Source organism: Tachyglossus aculeatus, chromosome 10 (assembly GCF_015852505.1).
Source record: "Tachyglossus aculeatus isolate mTacAcu1 chromosome 10, mTacAcu1.pri, whole genome shotgun sequence".
Classification (NCBI taxonomy): domain Eukaryota; kingdom Metazoa; phylum Chordata; class Mammalia; order Monotremata; family Tachyglossidae; genus Tachyglossus; species Tachyglossus aculeatus.
Genome location: NC_052075.1, coordinates 42,480,835 through 42,506,061, shown reverse-complemented (window position 1 = coordinate 42,506,061; position 25,227 = coordinate 42,480,835). Strand labels below are relative to the sequence as shown.

Genomic DNA, 25,227 nt, shown 5'->3' with positions numbered 1-25,227 from the left:
AATACTACTGAATAATGGAGCGAACAGTCCTATGTAGGTCTGTCCTGCTCACCCAGAATATGTAAGGAGCTAGGAAAGGAATTTCAAACACTGCTTGTAGTGTACTCACCCAAGCACTCAAAACATTGCTCTTGATTGACTGTTTCCCTGGTTCTGATCCTCACCACCAAACTGCCTTCCCATCCCCTGATTCCCTTAGCCTGGGGTGACTGGGCCCAATCACAATCCCTTCTTTATAAAACAGTAAAAGCACCTGGAGGCAGGGGCTGGGGAAAAGATTGGTGACCTCTCAGTCCAGCTGTTATAGTTCCCGAGCAGTCCTGGTTGAACGGCTGTCCCGGAGCAGTTAGTTGAGAGCCAGCTCCCACCCTCCCACCTGCCAGAATACTGCGTCCCACATGGTCCTCTCCCAAGTTTTTGGATTCCTCTTTGTGGCCTGTAACCTAAGTCCTTAGAGGCATTCCGCCTTGAGACAGCTGCCTTTCTCTTCTGTGGTGGCAATACCACAGTTTGATGCCACTTGCTTTATGCAACACTAAATTTACAACTACTCTCAATTCACAGACCTAGGTCTGGCATGTTTGGAAAAACCCACATCCTGTAGTGGTTGGGTGACCTTTGGCTTTGGGTTATCCTAACTAGTTTAGCTGTCAGCTCTATCAGATAAGCTATGCCCCACCTCAAATATATCCTTAGCAAAAATATTGTGCTCAGACAATGGAATAGCTGATACACAGTACTTGGCAGGAGCCCATATGTACACTACGCTTGCGACTGTTGGGATGAGAAGGGTTTCAGGGCCTTAAAATCACCACCCTGACCAGACAGGACAGGCCACCAGTGGGGAGGAGTACTCCAATCTCCTTTCAGGCTGCGGTACCACCACGACAAACAGCTCTCCTCGGGATGCTCCGCTCTCTGATTACAGAAACCGCAAGCGCGGTCGTGTCTGGGCAGAGCGGTGGCCGGAGACGTAGCCACGGCACCAGCTTTCCTGAGAAAACCAGACCCTGAAGTGTAAATTGGGAGGTGGGCGGAGGAAGGCAGGCAGCCTATTTAATGCAGTGACCGATTCAAGTGGCTACAGAGAAATCATCTTTGGACAACTAGGCTTAGCCCCCTCGCTTGATATGGGCAGGGCGACGTGGGCACCCAAGAAAGCGTGGGCTGCCCAGACCCATCTTGATGAATAATCACAACTAGCAGCAATGGAACAAGTCTTGGGCAGGCTGGGAACACAGTGTAATAGGAAGATAAACCACCCCAATTCATCACTACTGGGGGCCAACACAGCTCAACAGAGCGTTGCTGTTTAGCCTTCTTTTCTCAGTGCCTGGGACACGTTCCAGGGGTACCTAAGTTGGGCTTCTCCAGGCCTTTCTGTTTGAAGCAGCAACGAGCATCCTGATCCATGTGGTTCTTCTGCCAACAGCTCTCCGCTCATCTTTTCCCAACATTTCTCCAATCAAGGAAAGCTGGAGATGTCAGTCCAGGTCCGGGGAACAGAAAAGGATGGAAAGAACCAAACAAAGGAATTTGGTTCTGACAGGTCCTCCCTTGGCCAAACTTGGTCCTCGTCAGATGTGACGATCTGGCCGATACCAGGTCTTCCCAGGACCAGGGGAATCCTTAGCCCAAGACTGCCTTCAGGTTTTGTTCCTTCATTGCTGCAGCCTCCAACTGTCTAGGAAACGAGACAACCTACCCCATAATCTGGCACCAGATCCCCAGTAAGGGTGAATGCATGTGGATAAACCCAGAAAGAAGACCCTGGGAGCTGCCTTAACCCCCACAATTATGTCTCTGCCTTCTCACCCTTCCCGCCAAACCTTGTCAACTCACAGCCTGACATCCAGCAAAAGACAGAGAGCGCGAGAAGGTCTCTCACTGCTTCAGGCTACCTGCTTGCCTTCCCTTAAAATCCCTGGGTTTCCAGGAAAAAGGAAAAGCCTCGGTCTGGCAACAGACCAAATCTGGGTTGCTCCCACAGTTCCGGGGGCCCCAGTTTCGATAGATTCCCGGTTTCCATAGTAGCTGTTCCAGCCGTGTCCACACCCTGCTTTGCTGGAGCGACAGGTATGGTCCTTGTGCTCAAGACCCGAAAAATCAACAAACTACTAAAAGACGCAATGAAGCAAAGCAACTCTGTTCCTCCCGCTGTGTCTTACCCCAGAGATGTCTGCCACTCGGTGGATGGGTACTTCTTTCTTGCTATGGAGTCCTTTGCCGTTCTTAATAGCTCTGGTGAGGAAGGAGAAGAGACACATTCAGATACAACTCGGTGAGAGATGGGGGGGCGGCAGGAAGGGAGCTGGGTGGAAGGAGTGGAAACCTGTCACCTGCACAAAACAAGCTGCGACTGGCTGAATAGCTAGCGTGTGCGGGAGCGGGAAGAGAGACTCGTGGAGGGAAAGACGAATATGATGGGCCCACTATTCTGCTCCCAATTACCAGCATTCAGCTGATAGTTTCGGCTCAACATGTACCTGATAATCAGAGAGAGTTCTTGTACTTGTTTCCAAATTAAATGGCATTGTTCCAGGTACAAAAGAAAGAATCAGTTGGAAGAGCACTCTTGTAAGAATCAGAAGTAATAATGTTTCTTTCAGGGTTTAATCACACGAAACATTTTAAATGCAAAATATGCAGCTAGTGGCCCAATTCTAATGGAAATAAGTTTCTCCTAGGTAAAAAGACAAGTTGTCCTGAATGAAGCAATACTGTGCAAGAAACTAGTTGAAGGGCAGAGAAAAAAAATAGCAAATGCTACAGAACTGACATTAAGTCCCATTTTCAATTCTGTCTGAAGCTGGAACTGCCACAGCTGTGCCTTAACAAGGATGCTGGACCAGCTACCCCAGGATTATCACCGGGCTGGAGGTACCTACTTCGTACAATATGGCTCCTCCCAAAACCACCAGCACAGCATCAGGGCCCGGTTTCAGCTCCCGGGGCACAGTCACTTACAGAGAAAAACTGATAAGCAAAAATAAAAATAGCCAGGCTAAAAAAGCAGGAGAGGGGAATGGAGAAAATTAGCCTTAATTACACAAATGATCAAAGGGAAAAGGGGACTATCCACAATCACCCCGTGACCTGGCATCAACCTGAAAATCCATTTCAGGCAGAATCAGAACAACCCGAGATGGCTTCCTTTGCCAGGAAGTGCTGTCCCACGAGACTCTCTGTAGTCAGGGAGAAGTGATTCAGGGAGTTTGGGCATCTTGGAAATGCCAGGGGGAGCTCAACCCAATGGATACAGTATCCCCTACCCTTAACTGGTACCCCACCTGATGCCAAAGTCAGGGGAATACCACAGCCAGCAGTACCACCTGGCTGTGGGGCACTGTAACCTTCAAAATCGCCTTGGCTCTGGCTGAGAGCCTTCCCAGAGGAGCCTCAGTGAGGCCAAGAGAAGACCAGTATAATAGTTGTAATAATAATAATAGTAACAAGTGCTTTCTATGTGCCAGGCATTGTACTAAAATATACGACCTGGTGAGGTTGGACACGGTCCATGTCCCACATGAGGCTCAAAGTCTTAATTCCCCTTTTACAGATGTGGAAACCGAGGCATAGAGAAGTGTAGTGACTTGCCTGAGGGCACACAGCAGACAAGAGGCGGAGCAAGGACTAGAACTCGGGACCTTCTGACACCCCTGGCCTTTGCCCTTTCCACTAGGCCACAATGCTTCTCTGAAACAGTGTGCAGAGGGAAAGTAAACTCCCTGGTCATGGATAGGTGAATCTAGGGCGATGCACCCAGGGTAACTGCCATAACTGTCCAACATCCACCCACCACCATCCAGTCACACCTCTGTTTAGTCCTTTGAGAAATCCACTCACAAGAATATGCGCAATAGTTTCCTTCTGGGAATTTGAGTTCTGTTGGGAACCAAGACCAGAGAACCTTAGCGGGGATCACCGGAAGGAGTGAGGAATGGTGGCCCTATTGGGACTCGGTGAGAACAGTCTGATCCCTCAGGCAGATGGCCTTTGTAGCTCAGAGTCAGCAAGAGGGACAACTTTAGTGATGCACGATGAACTGGGAGTTGGCTTTAGAAATCCCATTATTCTCTTTGGGGGCTTTACATGGCAGGATGATTCCCTCTTCCCCTCGCCTCACCACTACCAAAGATGGAGAAGAATTAGGAGAAGTTCCAAACCCCTTCCCGAGGAAGACAGCCACCCTATTTCTCATAGTTAATGCCTGCCCCCCCGCAGCATGCAGGATCCTGGTCTCACATGGCTCCATCAGCCTTCCAGATGCTGACCAACTTTTCAACCCGAAGAACCACCAGAATTAGCAGACCATTTCCTGCTACTGAACTGCCAGAGGATCAGTCTAAGAGTGTGTCCAACGGCTTGCTCTGGGAAGGGAATGAGCAGGAACTGCATAGTTCAGAGGCACGGTGGAGAGCCTACCCGAAGGGGTGACAAGGACATGGCAGTCAGTTCCACGATGAACCCTTCCGCTTCCTAGGGGTGTCACTTCAGGTTGGGAGCCTGAGGTGTCTCAGGGCCAGCCGCATGAAAACAGGTGGTCTCACAATGCAGCCTTCTGTGGGGCATTTTGGAGAGGGAGAAAAGATGGCTCCATTCACTAAACCTAACTCTTTCCCAGAGCCAAACTTTCCCTTACCTCCTGCTCCTAAGGGGCAATCCACACATGGCTGCTAGGGGTCTTGACCTCACAGCAATCCCAGAGGGAACAGGTGAGGAGGCTGGGTTGATGGGCTGTGTTCTTTCAGGGCACCTTGGCTCAGCTTCCACCTCCCACCTTATAGGCTATGTTTAAGAGAATTTATTTAGTTCCCTTATGCCGCGGGGCAGCGGTGAGAAGTCTGAGGTCCAGGAAAGTGGGAGTCTTGCTCCACTGCCGCCAGTGCAAACACTAAACTTCCCTCTCCCCGGCACCTCTCCCTGCAGGCTGCAGCTCGACTTCCACATCCCTTTTCATTAGACGCCGAACAAAACTCCTGACTTCTAAACTCCCCCCGCTGAGCCTGCCTAATGGCCGTTCTGGCACAAAGGCGAGCGGCCACTCAGCTGGGGCCGGAGTGAAAGGAAACAGTGGGGCAGGACCCAGCCTCCTCCCCTCTGAAGCTTTCTTCCGAATGATAAGGCCCTGCAAAGGAGGAAGAGATTGCGGGGGCCTACTCATTGCTGTCCATCAGGAACCGACAATATACATCCAGAAGTAAATGGCTTGTGGAAAGATGCTCGGTTCAGAAAAGGCAGCCCTCTCCATGTGGGAGCAGAGAGGTTGTAGCAGCTTGGAATAGAGAAATCTGTCCAATTAATCAGAAAATGCTCCTGTTTCACACACTGAGGATTGAGAGTCTTCACTGGGCATTTCTGTTGTTCCCTCTACTTGCAGTTGGAGGCCAAATTCTGCCCTTCGCCCAGGGAGAGGAGGGCAAACTCTGCTAATACATAGCCATAGCACATGCACAGCCCACAGAGAAGGAGAAAGGGAGAAAGAGTGAGTTTGATTTTGACTGTAGAGAAGAAAGCCTTCCAGAATGTCCCCACAGGTAAGAGGGCTTCATAACTACTAGCTTTGGCACCATCAGAGTGTGAACTATCAACCTACTGGATACTCTGGAACATACATTAAAAGTACGCAACACACCTTTGCCCTTGATGTGCTTACAATCTGAGGGAACCAGGGGGAAATTAAGATTGCATCCAGTAAAAACTAAAGTGAAAAATGAAAGAATGGAATGAATGCAGTCAAAGACCAGTTAATGACTAAGGTCAGTTGAAGGGATGATGAGATGATAGGACTACGGAGGTGGGGACATAGAGGACATGGATTTTAGGAGACTTTAAAAGTGGGGCAGGACACGGGTTGGTGGATTTGACGGAGCTCCAAAAATGGGGAAGTGAGTGATCAATGGGTTGAAAGTGAGAGAGGCAAAGAAGTGGTGTGGTTAGATCAGGTTAGAATGACCAGAAGGAGATGAGAAATGGAGAACTGGGGCCAAGTGGGGAAGGAGGGAAGAGCATAGGGTCTTACTAAATCACAAGAATGTGAGGGGCTCAAACTGAAGGCAAAGAATGGGAGTCAAAAGCAAGATGAGAGGTGGAACTGAAGGGACCCAAGAAACTCAAGAGAAGCCCAGCTTACCCCACTCAAGAAGGAAACACTGGCAGGGACACTGGGAAGTAAAAGACCCAGAGGAGCCAAGCAGAGAGGAGTGAGGGAATCCGGGTGACAGAGGTTGGTGGAGACAATTCTGGGAAAGATGAGAAGATGAGATTAAAAAGGCCAGCCAAGGGGAAAGAAGAGGGGACATAACTCATCATGGAGCTACAAGGGTGGAGGGAGGATGAAGCAGCGGAAGAACAATCCTGTTCAATCCAACGAGGCCTTTCATTATAGCTCCAAGGCTGAGTGACCCACACGTACACACACTTTGGCAACCAGATGTTTTAGACAGAGATCAGAGCAGCGTGACCAGCAGGTGGTGATTCCTTATGTGAGTGTGTGTGGGCACATGTGTTTGTATGTTGTGTGTCCAGAGAACTCAGTGGCCAAAGGCCAGGGCAGGAAGAATTAAAGAAGTGAACCCAAGAGCAAGGGCAGGTGGGGGAGGAGAGAACGGTTGGGGGAGAGGTGTGGCTCTACTGGACAAAAAACAGAGCTGCAAATGAAGAAACCTACAGAAAAGGAAGGTGGCATAAAAGGAGGGGAGTGGGTGGATAGGAAACAATGGAGTCAGTTCCAGCACTCAAGTGGAAGGGACAGAGCTGCAGGTAGGAGAAAGAGAAGAGAGGGTATGGGAGGTCTCATCAACAACTTCTCCAGGAAGAAAGGCAGGTGGAAGCCCTTCCCCACCCCAACCCCTGGCTGTGGACCAGGAAGGTTACGCGGGCAGTGATGGAGCTGATGGGGTAAATGATGGACTAACCTGAATGGATAAGACACTCCTGGAAGTAAAAGAGAGGAAGGTTCGGAGGAGGCAGATTTGCTTTCATATGTTGTACAGAGACTTCCTGACAGTTGTCTCGAGAATGAGTGGAACCAAAGATACTCCCAAGCCAACTGGGAACGGTGGAAGGGAGGAGGGAAGAACTGGGGGCTAGCTCGGGGATGCCAGATGACCCTAACCAAAGCTACTAGGCCCCAAGGCTTAGGGTGTCAGGGTACTGATTGACCCACATGGCCACTTCCGCTGCAGCTGTCCGCTTACCTGCCCCTTCCCTTTCCTTGTAAAACAATGCTATTTTTTAACCTATGCACACCTTTACACAGTCAGTTATTATCCTGTTATGGAATTTAAGTGCTTACTATGTACCTGGCACAGTACTAAGCACTAGGGTAGATACAAGCTAGTCAGACTGGACACAGTCCATGTCCCACATGGGGCTCTCAATCCCCATTTTATAGAAGATATAACGGGCACAGAGAAGTTAAGTGACTTGCCCCCACCACACAGCAGACAAGTAACAAAGCTGGGATTAGAACCCAGGTTCTTCTGATTCCCAGACCCGTGTTCTATCCACCCAGTGCTGTTTCTTGCTGCTTACTTATTCAGCTGTTTCATCTGCTGTGTCTGTTCTGCTTCCTCCTAGGTCTTTCTCGGACTTTCACTATCAAAACATAACATTTGTCTGCTCCTCCATCAATCGTATTTATCGAGCGCTTACTATGTGCAGAGCACTGTACTAAGTGCTTGAACTACAAGTTCCCTGAGGACAGGAAACATGTGTCTTGCCATTGCTACATATTCCCAAGCACTTAGTACATTGCCTAGTAAGCAATGTAAGCATTCTACAAATACCACTGATTGATGAAATAACTTAATTCCAGGGGTGGCAGAGAAGGAAATGTTGAAAATAGTAAGACACATCTGTAGACTTTTTCTATGAAGAGGGAGAAAGGGGAAGAGTGAGGGGCAGAGGTATAGGTGTGCTCTGTGTGTGTGCGTCTGTCTCTTTTATAGTTGGGAAGACGGTCTTTCTTCTACTCAAGCTGCTTGTCGTAGGAGGCAGACTTTGCCTTACAGCCCTCAAAAAGGGATGCTTTTGTCACCATTCCCAGGTGGCTCTGCTCTCCGGGCCTGTTGTAATTAGCAAAAGCAAAGAGGAAAGACACTCGCTCCCAAGTGACTCCCCATCTCGGTGCTCTGGAACAAGACTGATGACAGCGGCATCTTAGGATCAAATGGGAATCCTCTGGGGAGTTTACACAGGATTTCAGATGCAAAGGATTCTTCAAAGGGAGGGTGGGAGGGGGGAATCAAAATACAAAGACACAAAGTAGATTTTCCCGTAAGAAGCTGATGCAAAATTCATTGCCTTAAAGTAACTAAGGATAACTATTCTGCACCAAGGAAGGGGAATAGGGGATTTGAACTATTGAACACATCACTCCCCTAGGTTGAGGTCAGTTTGGTGCCTATATCGGGCAGGCAGGTAAAGTCACTGTAACACGCCCCTGGGTCTGGAGAATGGGAAAGGGGTGCTACCCAACCGAAAGCCAGTCAGTTGCACTCAATAAGTACCACTGATGATGATGACAGGAACAAGTGAGGGGTGTGAAGAGCAGGGCAGGGAAGTGAGAGCTTGAGGAGAAAGGCCCAAATTGAGGCTCTCTGTGAGGAACTTACAGATAGCACGTTGCAGCTGAAAAGCCTGGGCTTCAGCTCCCAGGGGAAGGCTTAAACTGGCCATCCCCAGGAACTGGGAAGATGCATGGCCTAGTGGGATTAGCATGGGCCTGGGACTCAGAGGACTTGGATTCTAATCCTAGCTCTGCCGACTGCTGGCCGTGTGACCTTGGGCAAGGCTCACTTGGGACTGGGACTATGTCCCACCTGATTAACTTGGACCTAACCCCAGTGCTTAGAACACTGCTTGACACATAGTAAGCACTTAAACACTATTATTAATATTATTATCATCCCTAAATTGGCTCAAAACTGGGTGCCCATACCCGCTCCTGCCCTCAAAGGGAGCTGGTTAGCCTCTCTCCTACCCCCAATGACAAAGCACAGAGAAAGAGCTTTGGGCAGTAAGCTCCTCTGAAAGGGAGTCACAAAGGAAAATGAACTCACATGCAAGGATGGGGAAAGGCTTAGTCATGTACAATTACAGCAGCCGGAGACTCAGTGGACAATGTTGAGTTCATTCCAACCAGGCATCATCAGTTACAACTGTTGAAAGAATGCTTTAGCTCATAAATAACAATAAGTCACTGGATAACCTTTACAAAAGGTTTAACACTGGATAGGCCTATAAACTGGACCAAGTGTAAGGTCTCGCTATTTCAAGGAGATTTTGCGAGTGGCCTAATTTTTAATAAATGAAGTGTGAGGAAAGGCTAAATTGATTAGGATTTTTAGCCTGAACGAGTCAGTTTTGAGGGGAGAGAGGCAGGGGAGGGAGGGCTAGTCACCTACATAAGAGGACAATTCATTAGGAATCCTGAACGGTCATAATCCATTTCACTCAGGTCACGACAGCAGGAAGTTGGCCAGCTGGAAGGACTTAAAATTCAGTAATCAGCAGCATCCATGAGAATTTTCCCAAGGACCATATCCAGGTGTATGGAATAGTTAAGACGGGCCATAAATGTGTTTGCATATAATTAGTACACACTTTGCATATCATTTGTGTATGTCGATATAATTATACAGTCTGTTCTCAGGCAATTTTCAAGTTAAAATGTGATTACCACTCCCCTGAAAGTTGTCATTTCTTGATTTTTCTCTTCCTGGATCCTTTTCACACACCCAACATAGTGAAAGAGAACCCTCTACCAAAAGTATTTTGCTGAGAGGAGGGAAGACTCAGAAGCATCGGAAATAAAATGCCCCAATAACTTTCTCCCTCAGGCTGCAGTTTGGAGATTATCTGGTGACTTCTTATTTATGAGCTGCGCAATCTTTCATTTCTAGCTGATTCCTGGGTGGAATGAACTCAGCACTGTGCACTGAATCTCTCTCTCTCCTGTAATTGTAAATGAATAGGGCTTGCCCCTCCATGCGTGTGAGTTCATTTTCCCACATTAACGTGACCCCTGATGACCTTTATGACTCCCTTCCAGAGGAGATTACTGCCCAAAGCTCTGACTCTGATATCTAGGTCAGGTTTGGGGAAAGAATAAGGTCAAGTCGGCCACAATGGCCTCAGGGCCGTACAAGACAATCTCTTTGCATCTCCTCTCCCAGTCTGTCCTGGGAGACTAGGATTAACAAGAACGGCGCTGGACACACACAAAAGTGCTCAATAAACACGAACCACTGCAGTACTGCAAAATGCGGGGACTGTTTTCAACAGAGGGAGGGAAGGGAAGAACCGTGGGGTCCAAACCCGGTCTGTGTTACGCTGACCCCAGAACCGGTCCTCTCCTAACCACTGCCCTGCAGAAGGCAGGAACGCAGCATCTTGAGTTGCAGCCGGAGGAAGCAAGGTGGGGTTGGAGGAGAGGAGCAGAATGAAGAGACCAAATGGATCCTCTTAATATCCTGAAGGAGAAAACTATTTGGAAATGGAGACATTACAAGGCCCTCCAGAAGTGGCCATTTGTGATGCCTTAAATGCGGATTGATTGCTGCTATTTGGATGTTGAGTGCATCATCTTTTCTGAAGAAAGGGAAAAAGCTAAATTTCCCCACATTCAGCTGCATCGCCAAATCGCTTCCCCACATCGGCTCTCTTTTAACACATTTTCCTGTTAGTGCATCTACTTACAGATTGGTCCCACCCCTTCCCACCACAAGTGCTCACTCTCCCCATCTCAGTGACTGAAACTCCACCTGGATTGGTGATATCAAACTACCCTAGCTCCGAAGGATTTAAAGAGGAAGTAAAACACTGACACTTGAGAAGAAACAGCAGGCTCATTTCATGGTAGTGAATTCTAACCGGGCCCATGTTCATCTTCAGGATGCCTAGTGAATAGAAGCATAATTGGCCCGTCTAAAGAGGACAACGGCCCAGGAGTGAAGGGTCACCGGTCTCGGTTAGGCAGAGCCACCACTAGATGCAATGGTTCAATTTGAGGTCAGTAGTCCCTGGCAATTCAGAGCTCTGTTTGTAATGTTTGGGAGTGGAGAAACAGAGGTTATACAGGAAGGGTGGAAAAGGGCAAATGATGCCTTTGGAAAGAGGCACTAAGGCAGAGCTTCAATGAAGTGGATTTTTTCCACTCTCCCCAAAATGGAAGCTAGCAGCAGAGCTGGCAGCTGCTTTCAAGGAAGGAAAGGAGGAAATGAAAGCTGCCTGAGGGAGAGGAAGAGGAAAAGAAGGAAGGGGCAGCAGGAGGATAAAGGGAGAGCAAGAAAAGAAAAGACAAGATTGGGTTAGAGCCCTGAAGAGATGAGACTTAAAAAAAGTCCCAGAAGGACAAGAGGGATGGTCCTACGTATGAGTATTGGACCTGATTTTTGTTTAACGAATGTTACAATTTATACTCTCTGCCTGAAGGCTTCAGGGCACATCGTCTCGATTTAACACCAGGAAGACAACAAAATTACAAGATTAAAAATTCTGAAACATCGATAAAATGTACCAAGTCTCCCAGAAAGGGCAGGTTATCCTAAAAAGGAGCGTCTTGAATGCCATGACGGTTGACCTGTCTGGGCCCAATCTAATCAGTTCCATGGGGGCGGAGTAAAGCTGATTTCAGATCACCGAAAGGTTTGGGCCACACTCCACTGCAGCTAAGCCCCTGGTGGAGTCAAAGAATCCCATCCCTTTGATTAGAATATTTAAGTGTAAATCCATGCAATGTTCCAAGAAAAAAAAAGGAGTTCTGAGATGTCAGAATCCTAGGGCTAAAGTAGGGGGCATCACAGAACCAATCTGAGCCAAGCTTGAGGCCCCAGGCAATTCAGTGGGTGCAATACTGCTGCTGTCCTGGCACTTGCCAGAAACAGGACTTCCACCGGCAGGGTCAGGGCACCCAACTTCTGAGCCAAGAAAACACTACTCAGGAAGTCCTCAGTCCTCTAGACTGTAAGCTCATTGTGGGCAGGAAATGTGTCTGTTATATTACACTCTTCCAAGCCCTAAGTACAGTGTTCTGCACACAGTAAGCGCTCAATAAATATGACTGACTGACTTACAACACAAGTGTTTACTGAGACTTGCCCTCTGTTATTGAAAGGGGATCCGATGCTGAACTAAAGGTTATATACCTAATTTTAAGCAAAATGCACCAATAAATTGAAGATAAATAACATGCCAACATTAACGCATTTGTATCGAACTAGACAATCCTCACCCATATAATAAAATGGACATGGTGGCTCCCCTTGGGAATTAGGTATCCAACCACTAGCCCACTGCTCTCTAACTCTCCACCAATGAAGTCTGCAAAAGGAATGGTTTCCCCCGTTTTCCGGCGGCTCCTGGGTTGTAAAGTCAAAACCAATGATTTGTAAGGCTGAACAGCGTAAAAATTGAGAAAGGCTGCCAGTATTTGAAACTTAAGGACTGCATGCATTGTGTTCCAAGATCCTATAAGTGAAAAAAAATCAGAGCCAAAACCTCTTTAGGCCCCCAAAGAGCATCTTGGGGGAGAAAAGACCAATGGAGGAGGGAAAAAAAGAAGATAGCAAGCCTCCCTCTGGAGAGGAAGGGGTTACCACCCAGCTCGTGCAGCCTTAACCATGGAGGTCTGGGAGGGAAATGCTAGCACATACTTACTAAAGGTTTAAGCAGAGAGAAGTCAGAGCAGGGAGGGAGTTGTCAGCTGGCAGGAAAGAGCAGATATTTTTGTCAGGCTCTTAATTGAAGACTGGTGCTTTGGGGGTTTGTGGGGAAGCACAGGCAGCCTAAATAAAGCTTCATTATTTCTGGGGAAAGAGCTGCTGAAATGTGTCTTCTCAATCAATAAAGGGTCCCCAGGGGCTTGGGAGGAGTTTGAGGTAACCATTCTGTGACATGGACCGGACCTTCCTATGGAGGAAGAGAACACCATCATAGCTCTCCCCATCTGGACTCCTCACTGCAGTATGCCGGGCAAGGAACAGAGCACACATGGTAAGATGAATGGGAAAACCATCTCTCTCTTCCCCAGATAACCCTAACCTAATTATGTGTGTCCAGAATGAGTTTAAATTCCCTTAAAAACACTCACACACTGAATGATTTGAATGCAATTACTAATGTCCTCTCCCCACCCCCAAAAGATTGGCTGGGACAACAGATCCTCTCGATATGTGCCTCAGATCACACCCTCACCCCCCCCCCCCGCCCCCGCACAGACACACACATCCTAACCCCGCCAAGGCAGAGGAGCACTCCCCCAACCCCTCTGAACTCATTAGCCTGAGCACATTTTCAGCTTTGATACGTGCAATGGGCCGTAAGAATCCAGCACTCTCCCAGGCACTTTTTAAATGCTACCTTCTTTAATCTCTCTGCCGGGAACTTTGGAAATGAACAGGGGGAAGCCTGCTGAATCGGGGGGGGGGGGGGGGGGGGGGGTGGAGGGGACACCCTGCTAGTTCTCAAATCTAATGCTTTAAATGCACACACACACACACCCCACCCCCCCCGCCCCCCAAGCATATATTCTGCCCCAGGGCAGGGGGGAAAAAACCTAAGGGAGAGACAAAAATGGGGGGAACAATTTAGAGATGTTGTTCATGTGTGTGAAAGTATAAAGGAAAGGAACGTCTATGGATTCATTGACTTCAATGGGACTAAGCAGAAGGAGGGGAGTTTCAAGGGGGTGGCTAAGAAGCCACCCAAGGAGGGACGAACGGCACGGCATCAATAATGGGCCAAGACCTGGCAAGCCGAAAAATAGGGGAGGATGGGGGAAGCAGATGGAAAGGCATCAGAGCGAGTAGGGAACTGTGGGAGGGTTAGAGGAGGGACTTTGGGGCCACAGTCCCTGGAGCCAACCAGAACCCTGTCAACAAAGCCTTTATCAACTAGGAAACACAATTTGGAGGAGGTGGCACCAGGGTGCAGCTGACCTAAGCGGGTGAAACATGCTGAGATTACATTGCAGGGGTGGGGAGGAATGGAGTGCCGAGGACCCGGTGCCAAATCAGTCGCTTTTCTAGAGCGTGAGTATGCAAGGAGCAAGACCCAAGAGCTTATTCAACCGCCAAAGCCTTATCTTGGCAAGACATAAGGCAGGCGGGAAAAGGCGAGAGAGGCGGCAAGGAAGTCCACTGGATGGAAGATTTTTTCTTCCATTTGTCTTTTCAGAGAAAAGCGGTGCCTCTCCCTAGGCACACCAGACAATCAAGGGATAATGAGGGCTGAAAAAACACACCAGCCCAAAAAAGGCCAGTGGGCTCCAGCAAGAAGAAGGGAGTTGCTGGGTTCGGGTTCTTCCCCTCCACCAGAGCAACTGACAGCTCCAAGCTCCATTCCCCCTCCCACTTTCCCTCCTGAAATGCTGAGCCCTGGGTTGCCCGGTGAATGGGGAGGAGCAGAGTCGTGGCGAAGGGAATGAAAGGGAATTGAGGATCAGGTTCTCGGGGAAGAAACAAGCTTCTGCGAAGCTGACGAAGGATCACCAGGTCTGGCTTCCAGAACGGAGAGCAGCCTCAGCTCAGAGACAGACAGGTGAACAGGCAGTCTTTTTACCTAAGACATTGGACGGAGGGCCACAAGGCTTTCAAGCACCTAGTACAGTGCTCTGCACATAGCAAGCATTCAATAAGTACCACTGATGATGAAGGAGCATCCATATCCCCAAAGGTGTAGGCAGCAAAATGCAAGGCCTTCCCCAAGAAGGGAGTGTCAAATGTTGAGTGCGGCTGATGTCATTAATTTGGCCTTTGCTAAAACATTAGCCTCATGAAATTTTACTTGGGGAAATTAATTCCAGTTGGCTTGGATCAGAACACAATCATTCAAGATTGAAAGGTGGCGAAGGACTGTAAACAAAAAGGTGGCTAAGTGGCAGCCCAGGCCTTAGGAGGTCCCAGGGGCCGGCCCTAGACCTGTTCCACTTTAGTAGTTCTATTCGAGGGCTAGAAAAGACAGTTAACAACCCTCTAATGAGCTCTGCAGAGGACACTGAGCTGGGAGGTGCCAGGAACCTCAGAGACCAGGGCAGAAAACTGCAGGACAAAGTTCATCTTGGAAAAAATGCAGACTGCCTATCTAGGGAAAAATAAGGCCAGTTGCGGGGAAACCAAAGGCAAGCTGACACGGAGGAGGACAATCAATCTGCCACAATGGGCAGGAGGAGAAGAGCAAGTCGGTGTCTTAGTTGCTGACCACGGGGTAATGACAGAGATAGCCTGGGCTATCATTTGAAGAGAGAGGCAGATGAGAACTGGATAACATCTCATCACACGACAGAAAAAAGAGTCTGTCTTGAGTCTCACTCTCCTGTACCCGCCTCCAACACAGTCTGGATTTCATTGCAGAATGGCCCATCTCAAACCCAGAAAAAGGAGAGCAAAGAAAACACAGAGGATTCAGGAAAAGGGCACTGAGGACACAAGGGCTTAGGCAGACCTTACAGGTCTAGGTGTAACACTCTATTACTTACGCAAATGTTTAAAGACCAGTATTATTCATCACTTCCTCCCCCACAAATTGATATTTTGAGCAGGGCCCACAGGACAAACTCCAGGAAGACAAAGTTCCTGGTGAGGTGATATCTCAGCTGCCATTCTGTGTGACACTCTAGAGAAAATCTATCCATCAGAATGTGACATGATATACCAGGAAAATGCCACATCTCAGGACAATCTTCAAAGCCACGGAGCAAGACAAATTCTGTTAAGTGCCAAAGTCTTCGACTGGGTTTGGAGAACGCCAGCTCACCCAATCCCACTGGTCGAGGCACAGCCGAGGAAGAGCAGAGCTCCTCGCAATAGTGAAATCCCATGGACAGAGCACAAACCTGGGAGTTGGAAGGACCTGGGTTCTAATCCAAGCTCTGCCGATTATCTAATGTGTGACCTTGGGCAGGTCATTTAACTTCTCTGTGCCTCAGTTATCTCATCTGTACAATGGGAGCCCATGTGGGACATGGAATGTGTCCAACCTGATTAGTTCATATCTACCCCAGCGCACAGAACAGTGTTTGGCACATAGTAAGGGCTTAACAAGTACAATTATTGTTAACAATTTTTTTTTAATCCCAACTCACCCACAAAAACCACTGCAATAGCACCTGCCCCAATGCCCACCATACACCAGTGATCACTCTGGGCTCAGGAAATCTGACAGGGATTAGGACAATATCCACATCCCACTATGATGCCCGCCTAACGGGACTGCAGCCCCGGGGTGCACCCACAGCAGAAACTGCTCTGAGTCACTGGTGTGTCCTTGGGATCGCCAACCACAAGGAGGAAGGACATTGGGAAAATGTCACCAGGCTGCTCAGTCTCCAGTTGGCTGTCAGAAGCCTGAAACCAAAACTCATTCCCTAGTAAATGTTTTTATTTCCTCTGTACACGACAAAAGGTCTGGAGGTGGCAAATTGGGTGTGGGAGGGGGTGGGACGGGTGACAGGCTTCTGGTTTTCGAGGAACAGCAAGTAGGAGGCAGACTGTGTGCGGACACGCAGGACACGGGAAAATCCAGGAGTCAGTTCTTGAGCGTTCCCCCACCCCAAACCGTGTTAGGCTCAAATCAAGGTCATATTCAAGGTCACGAGGGTCCCTGAGCCTGCTGGCTGGACTGGAGGGACTACTCAACCTGGAGATGCTGCGTGACCCCTCCCAGCCAACAACCTCCACCACCCGTTCAGTGTTCTGAAGCCACAGACCCCTCTTACCTGGCCTCGGCAGCCAGCAGCTCATCGTAGTGTGAAGACCTCTGGTCATCATCCTGCCGGTAGCGAATCACAGTGGCTAGGCCTTTGCTGACCAGCGCCTCAGCAATATTTCTGCAAAACAGAAGACAGGTCACATCTCAAATGGATCTGCCTCCAAGGGGTGGGGATGGCTGAAGAATTTCAACTCTACAAACCAATGGGCAAAGGAGCAGAGAATTGGACCTGAAATTCAGTACCTCATCTAGACCCTCTGCCCAATGAGCCTGGGAGGAGAAAGCATTTGATAAAATGGGAAACCAGACCCTGCCCTCCAGCAGCATCTACTCTTAATCAGAAAGGACCACAGGACCCATGAAAATACAACCCAAGGTTCCCAAATTCCCTTCCTTCTCTATCTCTGGCCAAGACTACTTTAGACTGCAAGGTCACAAAGAAGAAGTGCTACCAAGAACAAGGGCTACCAAGCCCTATTATCTCCCCCACCTCTGGAAAAGGTGCATTCCCCAGGCAGGGAGGGAATCTTCTGGTTATCCCATTATGGACAGCTGGGCACATATTAAAAGCCCTTTGCCCAGGTCCAGGAAGAAAGAGTGCTCCAGGGAGACTGGTACCTGAACATTCTCAACCTCCTCCTTGCCCCATATCAGGGCAACACACTGGCCATGAGGCTATGAATGCTTTGGGCTGCATGTAGGGGTGGGGGTGGGGGTCATGTGTCCAAACCCATTCACTCACGCCAGACATTGGAGCTGGGGAGAAACCTACTTCTAGGTGCTTACAAACTGACACTTGCCCAAAAGACCATTCTAAAACATTTCCTCTCTGTGTGTGTGTGTGTGTGCTGGGGGGGGGGGGGGGGGGGGCCTGAGCTGCAGAGAAGTGGGGTGAGGGACAAGGGTGATATACCTGGGGCTCTGAAGAGGGCTACGAATGGGGAAGTGGCTGCTATGGAAACTTGGGACAGCCCAAAGGGGAGCACAAGGATAGCAGAAAAGAACAAAGGAGCTGAGCGACAACTTTTCCCAACTCAAAAATGACTACGACCAGTAACTGAGAGATCAGTGGCTTAGCATTTTGCAGAGTTACAGTTGGGGTGATCCACAGTAGTGACCTAAGCAGTGGGGAATACTGAAGCAGTGGATCCCAGGACCTGCTTTCCCCCAAAGGCTGCTCCCTTCTACCTCACGGGGACATACGTGAGGTGTGACAAACTCTGTTATATTGTACTCTTCCAAGTGCTTAGTAGGGTGCTCTGCATACAGTAAGCACTTGGCAAATACCATTGATTGATTAAAACCTTCCAGTCCCAGCAGAAGATAGGAAATTGACACTATCAAACCATCACTCTCCCCACCTCCAAGGCCTTAATAAAATCACATCTCCTCCAAAACCAAGACTAAGCTCATTTCCCCTACTCCCTCTTCCTTCTGCGGGGCCTACAGAACCACCCTTTATTAGCCTACACTCAGCCCTATAGCACTTATGTACATACCTGTAATTTATAATGCCTGTCTCCCCCATAAACTGTACACTGCTGGTGGAGAGGGAACCTATCTACCAACTCTGTTGTACTCTTCCAAGTGTATAGTACAGTGCTCTGCACATTGTAAGCGCTCAAATACGAACGATAGATGCTATACTTATGCACGTGCTCCAAGACCAGCTGGCAAATGTGAATAGACAAGATTTGTTCCATACAGAACTACAGCTGTCTAGGACTCTAAATGGACCTGTCTTGTTTCTTTGGATCATTCAATTCTCTAGAAAATACCTAGTGAGGAATTTTGCCCTTAATCTCCACACTATTTCTTAGGAGCTACTATTTGACACTAGAAGTTGCAAATTGCTTATCTGGCTTCATCCCCCTCTGAATATTGTTTTGCTCCCTATGCAGACAGACTCATTCCTGTGTGAATTTAGTGCTGATTTCACGTGCTTGAAGGTGCCAGGGTGACCTCATGCAGAAAATGCCAGCCGCTCTGAGCAGAAATAATTATTCTCCTACACCAGTTTCAGAAATTTTGGCATTATCTAAAAGGCCTATTTCCACCTTCACCAGCTCGAATGGAGAGCGTGAGAATAGCTGCTCTGAAAGGGCAACGCCGAGGGAGACAGCCTGAAGCAGAGAGCTGGGTCTTGTTGTCTAGACATGTATCCTTGGGGCCCAAGGCAAACACACTATGAGGTATATGTGCTGGGAGGTGGGGGTGGGTATGTGTGTGTGGGGGGGGGGGGGGTGCACAGCTGCATGCTTCCCCCACTTTGGTCAACAGCTCCAGTGCCCAGCACTCTTATTTCTTTTAAAATACCCCCCCACACACGGGAGGGGCTTTGAGGATGACTGGATTCTCCTTAACACTCTCTTGCGCCTGTTCATTCACCACCAGTGCAGTGTTAATAGCCCCTAAACGCCACAAAATTAGATCATCTCACGTTCTACTCCCACAGAGCGTCTACACTTGCTGGTCCCTCACTCCCCGAGTCACCACCCAGCCAGCTGACCACCTAGCCAAGATCACAAGCCTGAGGTGGACAGCTAGAGGAACCGCTTTCTATCAGCCTGTTAGCCACCCAGATTAACCAGCAAGGGGGGCGGGGGGGGGGGGGGGGTGGCGGGGGGGGAACGTGCTTTCAGTGTGCTTTGCTTTCCCCCACTCAGCATGGCAGAAAACGAGGATATGGGTAAGGGTGTCAGCTCCAAAACCAACACTAAGTTGATTGTAGCAATTTCAAATCTCAATGGGAGCACAGAACATAAGCAATGACATACTGTGTCAGACCAAATGATCCTCAGTATTGTCTCCGGCAGCAACACCCGAATGCTTAGAGGTACCGTGTGGCGATTACTCTCCTGGACAAACAAACCCTAGCTTTTCCCTCTAAATGCCTAAGATTCCCTTTGGCAATCCATTTGCAGCTGTATTTATTCAGTGTCTGTTTAGTGCAGAGTACTCTCCCCAAAGAGACTGTACACATCTTGAGGGCAGGGATCATTCATTCATTCAATCGTATTTATTGAGCAATTACTGTGTGCAGAGCACTGTACTAGGCGCTTGGGAAGTACAGGATCACATTTACTTGCTCGATTATACTTTTACTAGTTTTTAATACAGTGTTCTGCATACCATACAAGCTCAATAATATCACTGGTTGATTGAGAGCACTATACTAAGCCCCTGGGGAACTAGAACAGAATTATGAATTTAACCAAATGTTTCTTGAACATGGTTTTAGGTTATAAGCTCTTTGTGGGCAAGGAATGTGTCTCTAGTGTGCTCTCCCAAGTGTTCCGTACAGTGCTCTGATGATGGGAGGCACTCGATCAATTCTATCGACTTACTGACCGCACAGCTGCCTGCATAAGAAAATGATAACTGCTGTGAATATACTAAACACCTATAACGGCTCTGTTAATGGTGTTTCTGATTCAGCGTTCTTCCTGCATAAAAAAAATGATATCTACCATGAATATACTGAACACCTATAATGGCTTTGTTAATAGTGCTTCAAATTCAATGTTAGGAAAAAAGGAAGGACAGAGCGGTATCTATAAAGGGGGGAAAGCAGGAAAGGTGCTGGAGGAAAATGTGACCCCAAATGTTCAGGCAACCATTCAGGCTCTGCGGGACTCTCTCAGCCTCTCGTGGCCATATACTCTGCCACAGCGGCTCAGATTGAGCTTTCAAGCTTCTCACCTTCGCGTTCCTGGGCTATGCCTCTCTAGAAACTTCTGCTGTGACTCTCTTCCCCTCCCATGCAGCTGTTCCTGTTTTGGCCTTGCTGCACAACTGGAACGAGGAGCAGTAGCTGCCCACCTGCCAAACCAGGGCTCCTGTTACCTGGGCATGCAATCAATATGACTGATTGATTGACTGATAGACCAGGGTTAGGAAGACAGGGTAAGGTTCACATCCCTTTTAACCTTTGGCACATTCCAGCAAGGCTCTCCTGGCAGAGAGTCAAAGACAAAAAGCAGCAGAGCCTAGTGGCTAGAGCATGGGTCTAGGGGTCAGAAGGACCTGGGTTCTAATCCCTGCTCTGCCAGTTGGCTGTTGTGTGACCTTGGGCTAATCACTTCACTTCTCTGTGTCTCAGTTCCTTCATCTGCAAAATGGAGATTAATGTGGGACGGAGACTGTGTCCAACCTGATTATCTTCTATCTACCCCAGTACTTAATACAGTGCCAGGCACATAGTACACACTAAATACCATGAAAACACACACACACACCACACAACTCCTTCCTTTTCCATTTCTCTCCTTTCTAGAAAGCCCACATTTTCCAAAAGATAGAATTATCCTTGCACTGCAATGTCTCATTCATCTCTCTATTCGGAGATTTCCTTCGCCGGCTGGGTAGGGAACCGGACGGACCCATCATCGGTCGGTCGGTCGGCTCCCCAGCACCAAAGGAGTACATTAAATTGGCTGCCATGACATTATGCTGCTTTAAACACATTTATAAATTCTCCATTGCGCAGTACATCAGTAATTCTTCTCCAATTACACACGCTGGGCATGAATGGGTAATTCACAACCACCACACAAAGGGAAACCCAGCAGCCTCGTGAGGGTAGCAGGAAACCCCCTCCCCCGCACTGCCAGGGCTGGTGGAAGGCACAAAGGGAGGTAGTGCTAGGGGAAAAAACAGTCCACGAATTCAAAGCAAAATTAGGCGGGAGGTCCTTCGGAGGGGCTGGGGGCTAGGAAGAGGAGCTGGACTCCACAAAGGCATGATCAGCACCAATTTGCGCAAATACCTAGGCTTAGCTCTCAGCCCTTCTCGTGAGTCAGCAGGTGTGTGCAAGGGGATTGTAGGGGCAAGGCAACTGTGGTCTCTGACACCCCCTGCTCTCTTCAGCTCCATCCCAAGACAGGGCTCTAATTGGCTCATCTTCTTTCACGCTAAGGGGCTCTGGCAATTGCAAGGCCCCGGATCCTCTCCGCCCATGGAAGGAAGATAATGTTCTAATCCCTAATGGAACCTGCACACAAAAGGAGCCAGGCTCCTTCAGCAGCAGATACTGGGGTAGGTTGGCAACAAAGAAGGCAACTAAGGGGAATGGCGAGCAGGGCAGATTCTGGCCCAAACCATATGCAGCGAACACACGGAGACTTTGCGACCCAAGACCCTGTGCCCTGTCTCTGTTCCCAAAGGCTGAAGACATCAGCACCGGACAATCTTCAGCTAAGGCACCGGGCTGCTCCCCAAGGGTCAAGCAAAGCCAAGTACGGTCACAGGCTCTGCGGACAGTCCTTGGGCTCATCAGAAGTTAGCGGTCACACATACACGGGATTCAGGATCGGATTTATAGGCCTTACTGGCAGGTCCTGATAGCCAGCAGGGTCCCACCCACTGCAAAAGGCAATGACATATCAAAAGATGCAAATTGGCCTAAAGGAAAGAGCACGGGCTTGGGAGTCAGAGGAGTTCAATTTTATCCCGATTCTATTGTTTGCCTGCGGTGTGACTTTGACTTTCCCTTCTCAGTGCCATGGTGTCCTCATCTGTAAAATGGGGATTAAATACCTGTTATCCCTCCTACTTAGACTGTGAGCCCCAAGTAGGATGGGGAACCCATACTGGCACACAATTATCATCCTCCTCATCATTATTATGGGCATAGGTCAAGTTAGAGCTCACACCTGGGCTAGACTGGACTGTGTGGGCTGAGGCCAAGGTGAGCCACGTTCCTGCAGGAAGTGTCACGGCTGTCCTGTCACCGCACAAGGGAGCCCACGGGAGTGGAAATTCATGTTCACATATGGGACCACGCCTCGGCTTGGCATGGATTTCACAGGGTCAGACCCAGGCCAGGCCCCAAATATGGTGCTGCGGAGCTGGCTGGGTAGTGGAAGTGGGGGAAAAAATCGATCAGCAAATTATCTTCATGGCAATTTGTCAGGAAGTGTGGTACCAAAGAAATCTGCTGTCTGCTAGAGACGCATGAAGGAGGGTTGGAGGCATTTGAGGAGGACAGGGAATAAAGCTTCATTTCCTCACATCCAGGTACAGACTCCGTGCGAGGAAGTGACCACCTCCCCGAACTGACAGAAGGTGACCGCTACCTCTGGCTCCAAGGCAGAGCAGAGGACCCCTTCACAGCAGCTGCTTGAACGGGTCACTTTTCTCCCGTATTTCACAGTGGGCTAGGCCGTGGGTCTCCATGGATGCCATAAGTGCCAAAGCTCATCTGGAAGGGAGGTATGTGCGCCCAGACACACCCAGCCTCGGATGAGATCAACTTGCCACCGTCGCTCGGGCCCAACTGCTTCACTCGGGACTGGAAGGCGGCCAGCAGCTCAGCCTCATTCCCAATAGGTACACAACCCAGGGAGGACACCAGAATATCACGCCATCTCCTTACAAGGAGCTTGGAGGCCCAATTAGCCAAATTTCATAAATTAAGCACAAAATTGGCAAGGAGAATGAAAATGTTTCCGGAGTCCGAGCCAGCTCCCGGGAGCCGTGCACCCTTGCAATTGCTCATTGTGGGGAGAGAGGCTGTATAGTATTGGCTGGCAAAAGGCACTGCGGAATGGGACCTGCCACTGAGACTCAGGGACGCCCGGGCCTCGGCCGGAAAGCCGCTTCCGGGTGCCCGCCGGGCTTTGTCTGCCTCGACACCAGGAACCGCGGCTCTCGAGAGTCCGGGAGTGGAGATTCCCCACTGGCAGGGATTCAGCATTTATTTCTGAGATCGCCAGATGGCCGCCTCCCTTCCAGGCAAACACCCAGGGGATGGAGCCAACCTGGGCCTGCGTCACCAAGGGAGGGTCACTGGCTGGGAGCACTGCAGGGACAAGAGAAGTCAGGTGGAAAAAGCAAGAGGAGAGAGGGAAATGGAGCAGCACATTCAGACAGAAAACTTACTTCTCAGGGCCACTGATCTGGTGCCCAGTGATAACTGGATCAAAGAAGGCAAGGGTGGAGTTTTCTGAGACCAGGTGAGTCAGTCTGCTGCCTGGTAAAGAGCTGGGCCATTCATTCCACTCACAATCCTGCCTTCCCTCCCCCTGACTTCAGCTCTTTTTCCAGCTAGGATGGCAGGGCCCTGCAGAGCAGGAAGTCTGGCAGGCCCTCATCAAGGGAGAATGTAGCTCTCCAGAAATCCAATTTGGCTATTGGGGCCCTTAAAGACAAAGGAGTCTGTCTGCAAAAAGCAGGAAAGGTAAACAGGCGCCTTAATTCAGATGGACAGAGGCCCGAGTTAGTACACAGATGTGCTCTGAGAGTCCTAATGAAGTATTATCTTTCCGTCTGAATTCCCATCAGAACCATCACCCAAGCTGAACAGAAGCAGTGGAGACCTTCCGGGACTTCCGTCTCTGGCTAGAAGAGACCAAGGAACCATCATCTGGTCCTCAGCCTCGCCCTCCCCAACCCCATGGCCCAACCCAGGGGGAAAACAGCCCTGAGATTTGCACACACTTTTGCTTCTGTGTGCTCTTCTAATGGTTCCAGATGAGGAGGGGCTGGCTGCTGGTCCCTCCGAGGAAAGAACCTAATTCCATTTTCAAAGCACCAATAGCTCCAAACACCAGAGGTGGCTCAGAGACCTCCGCACGCCAATCACATTTAACCTGCCCCCCTGCATCTTCCTCCCCTGCCTGCAACACGTTTTCACACTGTCCCCTCCACCTAGGCTGCTCTGTGATGTGTCAAATTAAATTCTGGTGCTTAAGAACTCAACTCCTCCTTTCATTTAACGAGCAATAGAGCTGGCGGACAATCGTTCAAGGTGCTGGAGGGCTTCTACATGGTGTGGTGCGCTGAGGTTCAAGCACCTTGATGTCCTTGGCAGAAACAAGTGCCCTGGAGTGGGCCATCCCACAGCAGACAGCAGTGTTGACACCTTCTGACCCAAGCCCGCCCAAGGCACTTATTTCCCTGAAATAATTTTTACAGAATCCCTAACCAATGGGGTCCTCTCTCAGCTACCTTGCCTAAAGCACATGAGGTTCAGAACAACCGGTTTTACACCATCTCCAGAGTGGCCGATTAGGCCTTGGACAGTTGCCATTAATATTCCCTGAGCAAGTCTTGACCGTGCACTGTTGAGCAGGCTGCTCAGGCGGAGGGAGGCTGGGGGCACCAACACCCTGTCCCCACCAAGGTCAAGGATCTTGGCATTATGCCTGATGATTTCCAGGTCATCGTTCATCGGGCTAGGAAATCCACTGGGATCACTTTCAGACCTCCAGCCCTTTCCACACAAGAAACTCACCATCTCCCATCCACCTAACTAAGGAATCCGTAAGTTCCAGTTCTAACTTGGCAGCACCCAGAAAATGAATATTGCTCCTCCAGGTTGCTTCCCTCTTCTCCACAGATTCACCTCCCCCAGCCCATAGGGTTTCGGGGAAAAAGAAGTAGTCGTAAATGCAGGAGGAGCCAACACCCCAAACTCTCCACCCCTATCCATTTCAACAGGCAAGGTAAGAACTACATTGAGGAGTTGCTGCGGCAATGACACGTAACTCCTGAGACAATATTTCCCTCCGG

The 25,227-nt window shown here is 49.3% G+C and overlaps 1 protein-coding gene across 1 annotated transcript in view; it reads right to left on the bottom strand.

Moving 5' to 3' along the window:
* The window catches only part of SND1 (staphylococcal nuclease and tudor domain containing 1), a 397,553-nt gene that overhangs the window by 174,874 nt on the left and 197,452 nt on the right, over positions 1-25,227 (bottom strand). Inside the window, exons 13-14 of the mRNA XM_038752145.1 lie at positions 16,721-16,831; positions 2,169-2,241 (exon numbers count right to left, since the gene is read on the bottom strand). Of these exons, the coding sequence (XP_038608073.1) occupies positions 2,169-2,241; positions 16,721-16,831 (184 nt within the window). The remainder of the gene's footprint in view (positions 1-2,168; positions 2,242-16,720; positions 16,832-25,227) is intronic.